The 14,794-nt window shown below is 36.1% G+C and overlaps 1 protein-coding gene across 1 annotated transcript; it reads right to left on the bottom strand.

The window, feature by feature from the left end:
- Positions 1-1,404: 1,404 nt before the first annotated feature.
- Positions 1,405-14,510, bottom strand: ctss2.1 (cathepsin S, ortholog2, tandem duplicate 1). The gene is made up of 8 exons (XM_042424762.1): positions 14,210-14,510; positions 11,135-11,259; positions 10,906-11,028; positions 7,581-7,733; positions 5,746-5,970; positions 3,764-3,929; positions 3,359-3,461; positions 1,405-1,621 (listed from the first exon to the last, which is right to left on the bottom strand). Exons 1-8 carry the CDS (start codon positions 14,226-14,228, stop codon positions 1,522-1,524), a joined length of 1,014 nt encoding a protein of 337 aa, XP_042280696.1. The 5' UTR covers positions 14,229-14,510; the 3' UTR covers positions 1,405-1,521.
- Between the last annotated feature and the right edge of the window lie 284 nt (positions 14,511-14,794).

Raw genomic sequence — 14,794 nt, 5'->3', positions numbered from 1 at the left:
CGACTAACAGTCCATAACCCAAAGATATTCCGTTTATTATTGTAGAAGACTCAAGAAACCAGAATATATTCACATTAATCAAAAACAGTTAGACAATTAATTGTCTGTCGATTGCTTCATTGACTATTTGTTGCAGCTTTACTCTAGATAGTGTTCAAATTTTTATAGAAATGTCACCAAAATTCATTCTCAAGTATTTGGTATCTTTGGAAGGTTTCGGATACTACAAATAAAAATTACGTTTAGTGACTTTAAACACACATCACTGGTAAAAGTGATGGAGTTTAAGAGATCTGAATGATTCAGTGTTCTCTAGTTTTGTTCTATTCAGGATGAAAAAGCTTGTAAATCTTCATATACAGTAAATTTTTCAATCAAAACCCATCTTACACACATTTTTTAAGTAACAGCTTTCAAAGCAATTGTTTGATATTTTGGGACTCGTACGCTCATTCGGTTTCTTGCAGAGAATTTGGTCACTACCACTCTTATGAACGCTAAATATGAAGCTACAGCCAGTAGTTCGTTTGCTTAGTTTAAGAAATAGTTCTGTAAAACCACAACTTCTTGCTTTTACAGTCTCATTTTTGTACAGATTAAACAAATGAGATAGATAGAGATGCTGCTAGGCGGATTTTGTGCCATTTGGACAAATATAAACTAGTTGTTTGCAGTCTTTATGCTGCTGGCTATAGCTTTATATTTAATGGACGACAACAAGAGTGGTATCAATCTTTTCATCTAACTCTTCACAAGAAACTCTTCTTTTAAACAAACTCTATTGACTTTTTGAAAAAAATTATCCCGTTTGATGTGAGGTTGGTAGAAAAAAACCATACCAAAAGGCTTTTTTTTTTGTTACATAAGACAATGTTACTTGCCTACAGGCAGTTAATATATGGTATGCTTTCACGTCAGCATGTGCACAGGATAGAGATATTTACCAGAGACTCAGGTATTGATTTTGGCGTTCATTGTGTTGTAACATGTAAAGGCTAAATTGACCAACAAGCCAATTTCCCAAAGAGACAATGGAATTCTTTCAGGCAGTTTTTATGGCAGTTGAACCTGCCGACAGACAAACCTGAAGCTGGTTGAGTAAAATCAGATCTTTACCTCCACTGTATCAACGGCACAGAACATAGATCTGATATTTACTGAAAGGAAAACTGATATATCGATCCAAACCTGTTGCGTATCACTGTGACTGAGCTCCAGCAAGGAGGATGTCTGTCCTTTTAAATTTTTTTATTACAGATTCAAACACAAGTATACATACAGTCTTAGAAGCAAGCATACAAGGAAGTTCTGTGATCATGTGTAGAGGAAGAATTTTATTCCTCCTCATAATATGAAAGGAAACACCTAATGTGCTGGTGTTTAAACCTTAGTATTTAAAAAAAATGCCATTTTTGGCGTATGTAGTAAAAAGAAAGTAACTTGAAATAATAAGAAAAATGTACATAAGAGATATAAGGGGAAATTAAGTTTGCAATGGATTCAGTTTGGTTTCCTGTGCAGCTACATGATGGGGTAACAGCCGTACCGAGCGATGCCACACTGGTCGTTCTTGTTGCGTGCCATCCGGATGAAGCCCTGGTCTCCAAAAGAAGCTCCCCAGCTGGATGAAACGAGAAGAATATGATTACATATAAATATTTTAGCTCTAAAGCTAAAATCTATGTTTTTTTAAATGGCACATGGTAAAGTCTTCTGCTTATTGGCAGTGGTGTGATGTAACAAGTACATTTACTAAAGTGCTGTACTTAAGTACAAATTTACAGAGCCTGTACTTTACTTGAGTATTTCCATTTTATACTACTTTGTACTTCTGCTCCACTACATTTCAGATGGAAATATTGTACTATTTACACCACAACATTTATTTGCCACTTGTAGTTACTTGTTACTTTTCAGACTAAGATTTTACATAAAATAATATATTTTAATATTCTAACTGTTGTTTAAATTGTCTGCTCTTTTCTTTTAAAAATTTTGTGTGTAATACTTTGTGATAGGTGCTATATAAATAAAGTGTATTATTATCATTATTATTATTATTATAAAAATATATGATACACGTGAAGTATCTAAAATTGGCTCCACATTGATGAACTACAACATTAAAGTGCTCTTACATGTATTTTTTAGTGATAAAAACAAACAGTGTAGTATACTGTAAGAATTTAACACTCAAGAAGCCAGTCGGCATAATTAGTACTTTTACTTTTGATACTTATGTACATTTTGCTGGTAATACTTTTACTTGTAATGGAGTATTTTTAGACTACAGTATTTATACTTTAAGTAAAGGGTCTGAGTACTTCTTCCACCACTGCTTATTGGTATAATGTTACAAGTGAAGACTGACACAAAACAGGAAACAAGAACTAGCGTGGCTTTTCCCTGGTTTCTATATGAAGAGAAGGTGGTGGGCAAAACACTGAGTGGATGGATGTGTAGTTGCTTAGATTAGCTGCTCTTAATTTTTCCAAATTATCAAATCTACGGGATAAAAGACAATATATTTCTCTTCCAGTTGGCCAGTCTTCTGTCTTTATCTAATGCTAGTTTCTCAGTTTTATTCAATATGCTGTGTGTTAATATAGATAGGGCTTATCTAAAATAATTGTGGACATTATTCTAATACTAAAATCAGTTTTCAAAATAAGAAACACTGTCACAAAAGTGGTCCAAAAGCTCCAAATGCTTTTGAATATTTTTATGAGCAAAGAGGGGCTAAACCAGCACTAACCCCAACGGCACAGATGTTCAAGCTTTTTCCAGTGTGCTATAATGTCCTGAAAGCTGGATTAAAACATTTAACTCCATTTAAACCAATCTACTACAAAATAATTTCCCTTATATGTGAAATATGGAGCAACTGAATACATGGATGATTCATTTGTGTTATGTTGTCAACATTTAACCTCTAAATCAAAGGGCCAACATTACACATCTGCACCAAAGATAACACATAACAGGAGAGAATGATTCTGGGAACTCGTGATGTTTCTCATGTGGTAAGTGACAGGAAATGAAACCCCTTTTTCTTTATTATACAGAAATAATTTCATGACTTAGACCAACCTTGCAATCTGAGTTTATGATTGCTTTATAGGCAGGCGGGTGAGGAATTTGGAGTCAATTTTGAGTCACCACAGCACTCATGTCAGCAAAACACTCGAAACATGAACAACACAGTTGTCATGACTTCCCTATTTCACTTCCCCTTTGTCCTCCAGCATACCCAGAATGCACCACGCAGGGGAACAGACGCAGGGAGGAGCATGCAGGAACTATATATGGACTTAGTTTATATATATATATATGTATATATATATATTTATATTCTTACCTGTTCTTTACCAGCCAGTAGTCTTGTCCATTCAGTGTGCCGTAGCCCACAGCTAACACACCATGGTTCACGTCCTGAGAGCAGGACGGGTCATCATACACTCCTGGAATGACATCATCATCATATTTATATAATTGCAACCTTCACAATTACACCTCAAGAGAACTTTAACAACTTGAACATGTTATAAATAAATATTAGTTCAATGTTATGTTTGTGTTTTTCTTCAGGGGAAAAGATTATAATATGTGAATGTGACCTGATTCTTGCATAAATACATTTTTCATAAACTTTTTTAAGGCAACTACCTTATGTCCATGTCCCACCCCTCTCAAAAAACAATATCTCTTCATATTCATGTCAATAAAGATGAGAGCCTGTGCAGCTGATGATGTGTGAATGTACCGCTTCTGTAGAAAGCAAATCTGGGCCGCTTGGCGTCGATGGCCACTGAAATGGGTCCGATGGTGGCGAGCGCCTGTTTCAGAGCCCCCTCATCCCCCTCAGGCAGGAAGTTGTAGTCGGAGCAGTTGGCAGCGCGGTTCATGGAGTTGTAGCGGCATTGTTGTTGCTGAAATAAGAGGACAAACTGGGTTTAAAACTAAGAATTTACACGTGATCTATGTGAAATATACTTGATGCTATTAGAGATATTTCTAACATGTCTTAAACATTTTTGAAGGGGATGTTTAATAAATGGTCATTGCACAAGAAATAAAACAGAAAACTGAGGCAAAGAGTATTAAGACTAACCCAGTTTACAAGGAATTAAAACATGATGTTCATTCCTAGTGGAAACAAGTAGGAATCCAGTGCAAACTCAGGTTTACAGTTAAATTCCTGTATGAGATAACAATGTGGGTGTAAAACAGCAACAAGAAGTTAAGTCCGACCCTTCAGGCTGTAGACAGCAACACTCTTTCACTTGTCTGTGGTCTGCTGTTAATGTCTCTTTGGAGCAACAATAAATTAATCGGAGCGGACAACATGTTTGTCCTCCAGGCTTCATCTGGTTCGCAGTTGTTTGTTTTTGTGTGGAGGAGGAGGAGGAAGGCAGTTCTGAGCGGATCCGACAGACTGTTCCGGTCTCGCGGAGGTGTTGTGGCTCTTAAACAACCCAAAAATAAATTAAAAACTGTAAAAAAAAATCTGTATCTCTAATGTGAAATGTTCTCTTAATAAGCACTGCGACTGTTATCTGTGTCTGAAATGTACTTTCTGGATCATCTGCCAAGAGCTGGAAAATGTAAAAATGTTGAAAATGTTTTTTTAAAAAAAAACAAAAAACAAAAGTAAAGCCGATCACGGACAAATGTCATCCTAAATTGCTTTTTTTAAAATTAATTTTCATGTGTATAAACAAGAATCTTAAAACTAATTTTATTTTATTTTTTAAATTTTTGCTGACTGTAAATCTTTTATATGTTCCCATCAGGAAAGTAAAAAAATTAAAATTAGCTGTGAAATGATTGGCTGATGATACTTCAGTTGTCAGCAGGGAAATAGATTGAGATCTGGCACAAGAGACCAAAGAAACTAACAGGTCCAACACTTTTCAGCTCAGTGTTAACCCTCCTGTTGTCCTTCCGGGTCAATTTTGACCCGGGAGGACAACATGTGTCATTGTCATGGTTTCAAAACAGTATCCTGACTAAGAAATTACGGATTATTTTAACTATAGTTGAGATCAGAGGAAAATATGTTGATGGATTATGGCAAAAGTTTAGTCAGGATACTGTCCTCCCAGGTCAAAATTGACCCAAGGACAACAGGAAGGTTAAAGGAAAATTACCATATTTTTCAACCTCGGTCTCATTCTCATAATTGTGGCTATTTTAACTAATGGGTCATAATAATCTTGCACGTCACATTTCTGCAAATTGCATATTGGAGCATGATAAACTAGTTGTGATGTCACATAATCACACTCATATGTACACGTCTTAAACTCAAATGTACAGAGTAGAAACTCATCAGATAAACTAAAAACTCAGAAAAGCACACAGACAATGCAAAGACAAAAAGCAAACTCCATCTGCTGATGATGATCATGTGGTATGATCGAAAGCTCCAGACTTATATCAACAGAGGTCCAGGCTGTTTTGATCCTGATAAAAACAAAACTGCTCTGCCTCTCCTACATTACAGACTTAACTTGGAATCACATCAGTTACAGATCCATACAAATCTATATTAGCACTGACCTGCTGTTTCATGTTTTTAATTATCTTTCACATTTTTTGCGCAGTAACAAAACTCAAAGTGGTCCAATTACTTTCACATAGTTTCTCAAATGTCCTAAAACAACTCCCTGGAGTCCAAGCTTAATGGATTTTCCTAAATCTGTTTGATACATTTTTAACCAGCAGGTTAAAGCAGTTACTTACGCGTCCTGTGTAGGGGTATGAAGCGTCAGAGTCGATGCCCTGGTTGTCGATGACGTACTTGAAGGCTTGATGCATGAGGCCACCATTGCAGCCGTGGTTGCCATATTTGCTTGAACAGTCCACCAGGTTTTGGGGGCTGAGGTCCACCAGCTTCCCTGTTTTCTTGGCTAACTGACCCTCCAGGGCCCCGGCAGCACTGAAGGCCCAGCAGGAGCCACAAGCACCCTGGATTTAAATGACTGTTGTTACTTTAATATCATGGACACAATGTAAAAAAAAAAGGATGCATCATATTCTCAGTCCAAAAGTGTTGTTGCAGCCGCTGCATTACATCAAACTGAAATATTCTAAATGTCTTGTGCACTTTATACTTTTCCACATTTGGCAGCACACGATAAGTCGGTTAAGACGGAGCCAGCAGAGTTCAAGAGGTTGAAGGACTCCACCGACTCTTTGGGAATTCAGCCCGTTAGTCAATTTAGCTTTTACATGTTGCAACAGAAGGAACGCCAGAATCAATACTTGTGTGTCTCTGGTTGAATGATACTCATCTACACAACATGAGGTGGTGACAAGTTGAGTCTAAAAATGTGCTTTTTTTTCTTCAAAACATAATAAGGAGTCTGCCAGCAGGATGCCAACTTTTTTCAAGAATTTGCAACTTGAAAGTTTAAAATTCTACACGTTCTTACTATTGACTTTTCAGTACATGAAGGTTTCAAGTTTTCCACTAACAAAACTGTACATTCGAAGCAGGCTGAACTGCTGAGCAATAAGTATGTTTTACTCTTTCAATTGAAGACATTTTTACAGAACAGATGTGGTTTAAACTACGGTCCTGAGAAAAGAACGTAATTGTTATTTTGTTAAGTGATTTGGATTTCAATCTTTTTATTTGTTCAAATTATTTTCATGTCATCATATCTTACAACTGAAATTTGTCTGTGTGTCTTTAAGACTTTGTAGAAATATTATTTATTTATGTACTGCTCTTATAATGTTGCTCCAAAAACAATTTTTGTAATTTTTCAAGTTCAACCATATAAAATACAGTAAAAATTTAATATAATTTCTTCAGGACCAGGGTATGAAAACTGAAAAAATGTCAGACAAAATATAAAAGAAACCAAGACAAAAATATAAAATAAACTTGCAATAAAAGTTCAAATGAAGTGAATATAGCAGTGTGGAGAAATCAAACAGACATATACTGTACATACGAGTGTGTGTTTTTACAGTATGTTAGCTGAGGTGTGTGTTGAGTGCTGGGAAACTATTTGTCTTCATGAAGATGTCGTAATAAAGTCTTCCTAAAAACTAGTTCCTGCCTCTGACAGTGGAACAAGTAATAAGTATAAAATGTTATAAATTTGAAGTGGAAGTTCAAGGATCTAAGAAGCCAAATGAAGGCTATAAACACATTTCTAACACTAATTTATACAAACAGTGGCTTAAAAAAAAGTGATGAGAGAGAGAGCTCAGATATTTAATTGATAAAAATAAAAAAACAACAGTTGTTAGAGGGTGAGTTGTCCTGTGTGTAGAGCAGTGATCTCACACTTCTGCAGCAACAAGAACAAAGTGGGTGGATGTGACAAAAAAACTTGCAAAACTTGCAAAACTGGCAGCCGTGGTGGCGACTTCTTGTGTAAGCACAGACTGAGTCGACAAAAACGGAACGGGATGAATGTGGGAAATGAGACCAGCGGGATGACAACACTGTCGATTGCATCACTGTGAGTCACGAGATGCTTGTGATGAATCCTGCCGACTGCGTTCTCATGCTGAGGTAAACAAATCACAGTATATGTGTGTGTGTTTTTCTGTTTTTTTACCTGCATCTTGACACTGGTGACACAGCCCTTCTCTCTCCAGTCCATGCTGTCTGGTGCGTCAGCGCCTGTGGCCCCCAGAAAAGGAGATGGCCCCCTCTTGAGGTCAGTGGGAGGAGTGAGCGTGGCGAAGTACAGCTGGATCTCCTCTGGTGTCTAACAAATGATGAGATTATCAGCAACTGTTTCAACTTTATTTATTTAGCTGGATGTTTCAGGGCAGAAATCTACTAAAAGAGTCAAAATTTCCATCATCGACTGTCACAAATGTGTGAAGCCAGATTAAACATCTGTTACATGCTATAATGATATTTTGCAGTAAATTGGAAAATTTTAATTCCATAATTTATCTTTTATATTCTCTGACTTTTCCTAATTTGCTGTTTTGTTGATGTTGTGTGAAACACTTTGTAACTTTAATTAAAGTTATCTCTAAATGTGTCTTTATTTATTTACTTTTCTTTCATTTTTGTTCTTTTTTTCTTCCTTTTGATAATTTTACATCCTTTAATCTGATCTTTTCTTTTCAACAAACTTACTGTAATTATCACTTTCTCTCATTTGCATGTCACATTTTTTTTCAGTTAAAGCTGCTTTATGCAATATTTCTATGTTAATAATGCATCGAATTACCGTGTGTGTGTGTGATGCCTTTCATATGTGTGAAAGGCATCGTTTATAGAGACGAACCAACAGAAAGTAATGGTAAACTGCAGTTCCTCTCAGCTCTATGGAGCATTTTAGCGTCTTTCAGTTCATCGTTTTGGTTTTACAGCCTGAAACTTTACTGTTTGGTTCAAGTTTTACTGCTTTCATCATGTTCACTACTGGCAGCAGGCAGCTGTATTCACCAAAAAACCTCTGATAAACCAACCAAACACTAAACAGCTGGTGAACATTAAAATAAAGACACGCTTACATTCATCAGGTGGCCATAAAAGTGTTTCTGTCTGTCTGCTGGATGTGTAAATAAGCAACTACGTGCTAACAGATTAACCACAACACCTCTATTAGGTCAGTGTTGTATTTATAGTTTGTTCTACTGCCAAAAAGTGGCCAAAAAAATCAATGAATTAAGCTTTAAATGTATTTAACTTTAATGCTCCCACCCTCTAACCAAGTATATGAAGTATTGTGACAATAATGAGTTCATTTATAAGAACATTTCATGTAACAACAGGAGAAAATATTCAACATTCATTCAAATCTATGAACAGACAGCAATCGAAGAAAGATCTGCCAGCTGTAGTCAGTTCCTCAGTGTTGCAGTTGCATGAGATCATATATAAATCTTAATTACTGCAATATGAGACTTTGAGAAGAACACATTTTAATGCCCCGGATAACATTACTGTTGGTACACAAATGTAATGCCAGTAAAGTTAATCAGATAAGTTAATCATGTGTCATTCTACACTTTCTTGGCAGCTCTCCGTTCGCTGGGTGAGCTGAGTTTACTTCCTCTTCAGCTCTCAGGGAACAGAGGCCGTGTTTCTAGTGGCGTAAATAAAGATCATTAAACTGAACTCAAATTCACTTTGAATATCGCCAAAGCGTCTCCCAGACAGACCGAGGCGAGATGGGTTAAAGGACGCAAACCAGCGAGTTGATATTCTAGTACGGAGTGAATGTTTTAGTCATTCATGAAGTTAAGACTCAGAAACATACTGTAGGCTATTCGCTGCATATGCAAGCAGCCGCGGATCGACGGATGAGCTGAGGGCAGAAATCATCTCATTAGTTCGACGAAGTCTCAAAGGCCTCGGACGAGAAACTACAGTTTCTCAGGCAAAGTAAAGTCCGACTGGAGGAGCCAAAGGGTAAATAGATAAAGTCCGGATGCAACAACATGACCTAATTTACATTCTGCAAGAGGTTAAAGGAAACTTAGTGTGATTTATTTCCTCATTATCTCGAGCTTTTTATGTTCTTAGAAACAATTAGTTAATGATTACAAACATTTTATATCTCCAGCTTCTCAGATGTGATTAATTGCACTTTTTTTTACATTTAATATAGTTTTTAATAGCTGAATAAATGAACTTGTGTGTTTGTTTTTTTGGTTAATACTTAAAGACATCACTCTGGCCTCTGGTAACTCTGGGATATTTGTTTGTTATCACACTTTCTAGACTCAAAGGTTGCTCGATTAATCAAAGAAAAACAGGAGCAATGGAGAGTTCAGTGGTCAGCTGAGTCGGATTTTTGTCATTTGGGTATTTCTTAATTCTGGAGAAGAACCTAGAAATTTTGGTTTCACTTCGGCTCTCTATAAATGATTCTTTATTTGATGAATAATGCCTGACATACTGGGATACTCCGCTCTTGATACAAGAGGTCACACTTATACCTCAGACGCTCTGATCAGATCCTCTTTATGGTCGTTTTAGATCTACAGAAGATTGATCGTTTCTCTTTGTGTCTTTTGTTGTTTGTTTGTTTTTTCATTATTGAGTTTGTGAGCGTTTGTTTGAGACAAGTTGATGGTTTATCCAGAAATAATACATCTTCTAAAAAATAAAAATAAAAAACCATAAGCTTGGTTCTGTAGTTTTTTAGTAAATGTTACTTAAACCAGAGGAAACAGTGTGTTTGTTATGTGTTATCTGTGAGGATTTATCAGCAGCTTCGTGCTTTAAGGGTCAAATCTTGTTGATATTGTACCTTAATGTTTTATATCCCCAAACAAATTTTCATCTAATTTAATTAAGCCACATTGGAGGTCCACTTATCTGCTATCATGTCAGTAATCCAGCTTGTATATAAAAATCTATCTAACCATACTTCTTTATAAAGATAACTATAGCAGGGCCGGTGTACTTTCATGTGAAGTGCGTTGAGTCAATAATGTAGGAGAAGAAGTTCCTCTTTTTTAACACTTGCGCTGTTGTGAAACAGCCTTCTGCTACCCACCCAAGAAGAGCTGCTAGAGGTCAGGTCAGGACTTATTTATGGATCACATCGGTCTCATATTCATAAGGAAATGAAAGACGTTTTTACTTTAGTCGTCAGATTGACTTTGTTGTACTGAAGTGTGATGATATGTCCGTTATTATCTTTTATTTAAATTGTGATCATGTGATTTTGGATTTCATGTGTTTTTTATGTCTATTTGTCTTTAAATATGTTGGAATTAAGTGTTTTCACTTCAATATGTTTGTTTTGTGTCTGTAATCCGTCAATAAATCATATCATATAAGATGAGTCACGGTGTCTCTAGTCTGTATCCGGCTGAACTTTGAACATCACGATTAATGAATAACGGTGATAATCATAAAATTTGATTTGATCTCTGTAAGAAAAACAGTAGAGTGATCGAGTGTCTCACCAGGTCTCCCATGAAGTTCATGCCCAGTTCGTAGGTGTGAATCCCCATTGAGGCCTCCAGGTTGTGCGTGGTAATGAGCATCAGGTTCTTCTCCCACAATCCCCTGCGGTGCATATTCTCCACCTTAACACGCATACATACAGAATGAGTGCATGAGGTCAAATACTAACTGAACTAAAAACATTTTTTTGAATTTGAATATTTAGCATTTAGCATTTTTACAACATACATCACTATTGTACGTCTTTCCGTGCGTCTTCTTCCACAGGTCCCAGTGGACGTCCAGCCGGCTGTCAAACGTGGCTGCCGCTCCCACGCACAGGGAGACGAACAGAAGACTCCCCAACATCAGGCCTGTAAACACACGGAGAGAAACATTGACCACATGAGAAGACAGGATGTCACCTGACCTTTGACGAGACGGCTACAAGCTAACGCTGGGAAGACGATCTGCAGATAAACCTCAACTTAGAAAACAGACGAAAAAGTATTCGCTTCATAAAAACCACAAAGAGAACACATAGTCTCAGAGATTGGAGGATTAGTCATAGAAAGAACTTCTTAAAATATGAATAAGATACAAATGTCTACTTATAGTTCGTTCACACAGGACCTTGACATTCACAAAGATACATAAACCTTATTTATTTATTAGAAGAATTCCACACACAGTTCAGAAACCCAACTTTTCTGTCTTAATGTCTCACTTAAATGTTTACCTGGATACTCAGAAAAACTCCCAAGTTACAGCAACAAATTTAGTTTGCGATTTAATTTATTTTATATTTTTTAGGGTGACAATGTAACACGTCAGGGGACTAGAGAGAAAAAAAAAAAAGCTTTTTGGCTAACCAATAAACCAATAAACCAATAAATGTATTGACTGATTTTCAAAACTCATGAGCATACAAACCTTATTTGTGGACTTTTTTCAACACTGCTCTGTTTTTTATTTACTTGTGTACCTTTTATATGCTATTGTGATTTGAATTTAGAAGCTCAGCAAACTAGCCAACCTAGATAAGCTAATTTAGCATGATTAATTAGCATATTTTCAGTTAGTAGCAGCAGTGTGAACCTAAAGTTGCTAGCTTGTCTTACAATGTAAACTTTTACCTGACTGTAACTACTTTGTCAGAATAAACTAAGCACTTTATTGGCTTCAGATACTTACATTAAACACGATAATCAGTGAAGTTAATTTTCTCAGAGTCAGAAAACCCACAGAGTTCAAAATGTTGCTTTACTAGTTTCAGTTAGGGAAGGATTTTTTTCAGTAGTCATCACAGAATTTACATATCTGACAAATATTTAGGAATAAAATGAAGCACAAATACAGCTCTGAGACAGCTGACTGCATGAGGGACAGAACTGAATTTTGTTTTTGTGTACATTCTGCTTCTGTATGTAGAGGAAGTGGTTTTCATAAGTGTGTTGCAGCTAAGGCGCCTCTGCCAGTCAGTTGTGTAAGAAATCGGCAGCAACACATCAACACATAATGCCTTTTCCAGTAAGAAGCTGGTGAAGGGAGGATTTCTTGTGTACGACATAATAGCCGCCCTCATATAGGCTTTGGCTGTTTCCCATAAAGTTAATGCAGATGTGTCTGGAGTGCGAATAGCAAAATAGGATTTAGATGCCAACGTCTGGACAGACAGTCATAATATGAAGTGTCTAATTCTAGGCAGAAGTGCAGAGTGATCAGGAAGGACACATGAATTAATCCTGCGTATGTGGGTATGATCTAAGATAGGTCTTGACACACATAAGTAATAAATTCATGAATATTATGTGGATATGAAATGAATGTATAATCCCTTTCTTAGGGGTTTATTGTCCTCCATGCGTCCAGCAATCCTAGTTCAACATAATTCTTTGACATTTTTTGGTGGTTGCCAATCGTTTAGGAGGATTATAACCCATCACCATGTCTACACAACTGTACTATCAAAGATTATATAATGAGTTGGTATGGATGAGACAAGAGTCTAGAGTGAAATGATCTGTCAAACACATTTGGAGCATTAACAGATCTTATTAACATGTACTCCCCCAAAAAAGGAAACCTGCTATTAAAATATATCTTACATTCTTATCTGATAGACTTTTATCAGTGGTTAAAGTTGAGCTTTTTATGAATTAATATTGCTACGCCTCTACTCTTAGAGTTATATGAGGAATAAAAGACGCGTCCAACACATTTCCTTCTAAGTTTAATGTCTTCGGTGTCGGTATGATGTGTCTCTTATAGTGTAACTATTCCTATATTATCTTTTTTTAACTCTGATAGAATCTTGTGCCTTTTAACTGCGCTGCTGATACTGTTAATATTGAGCGTGGTAAGTTTGGTAGCACTATTCACACTATAGTTTAAAATTATGTCCAAATTTACAAATGAGAAAATCCATCCACACATAAATCAAAACAATCATCTAAAGTTAAACTTCCAAACAGCGAGATATATTAACATATGCTGGATTTAACACAAGATTAGGGTATTTTAAATAAATACTCTGCTTACTATTGGATTACACTGTAGAAGCGTTTCAGTTTTACCACTTTATCAAAAACACACAACATACAAGAGCCCGTCCTGCCACCTGGGATTTGGACCAAAAGATTAAATAAAATTTTTTTAAAAAATACAAAAAAGAATCTCATACTAGTACAAGGAAGATGTAATATAAATCAACTGACGACTAATGATTAGTCAGGTTAGTCAGGTTTTAGGTCAGTTACAGTGTACAGTGCGCAGATCTGCATGTGTCACCTGATCCACCTCAGAGGTAAACCGAGAATATAATCAAGACTATTTTATTTGATGAATCTAGAAACTGATACTTCTTAAATAACAAAAAGTAGGCTTCAAGTGTCATTTGCTACCCGACTGCTTCTGGATAAGCGATATTGTTGACAAATATTAATAGGAAATAATAGATCAGGCCTATAATAAAGGTTTTTAATGATAAAATACCTACAGTAAAAGCTTAAATACCCTATAAATTACACTGTATTTACAGGCTAATGTTGTCCTAAAGTCATTTTAAACCACCTCATCCACATTATACCTTGTTTTAACCACGTTATAGCAACATAATAATGATTTTCCGTCATGTGACAAACAACACCTGCAGCCTTTACACGATCAAAAGAATCCCTCATTATAAAACAGAAAAACGAAAGTAAAAACAAATACACGTTAAATGACTTTACAGATGTATTTCCCGTCTTAAATGTCTTAAACATGAACATAAAAAGCGTCAGATTGGATTAAAAGTGTAAAATTATTTGAGGAAGAACTTGCCTTGATCAGTCGGACGCATCGTTGCTTTGTTGAATAGTCTACACTCCCTTCAGTCCTTTTCCTGGTTCTTATTTATCATGAAAGTGTCACATGGTCTGTGGCAGCTCTTCCTCTTTAGAAACAGAAAGCTACATGTATGTTTGGTAATCTCAAGAAGAAACTGCGCACGGTGCTCTCATTAAAAAGAGGAAACACCGACTCTATAAACCTGACTGAGCAAAACTGATCAATCCTTTCGAAAGATTAAAAGCCTCAAAACAAAACAAAAACAAAGAAACACGAGAGTTTTATTTGGTTATTGATTAGAATAAAGCAAATAAAGCGAATAGCCAGCACATTTAGAAACAACTAAAAACGAAAATGATGTATTTTTAAAAAAGTTTACAGCCTCACTAGTGGAACCTAGAGGCTGAAATGTGAATTACACCTCACAGTAAATTAAAGTTGGGTGAACATGAACGTACAAGCCTCTAAAGTCCAGATAACTTATTATAAATAATTTACTATAAATTCATGTGTGATGCACACAACCACCAAATAATTGCGAGAATTCAACATATCAAGTTTTATTTTCACCTCAGAAAG

This window comes from Thunnus maccoyii, chromosome 10 (genome assembly GCF_910596095.1).
Source record: "Thunnus maccoyii chromosome 10, fThuMac1.1, whole genome shotgun sequence".
In the NCBI taxonomy this organism is placed as follows: Eukaryota; Metazoa; Chordata; class Actinopteri; order Scombriformes; family Scombridae; genus Thunnus; species Thunnus maccoyii.
The sequence above is the reverse complement of the archived record's forward strand: the minus strand, read 5'-3'. Positions and strand labels throughout refer to the sequence as shown.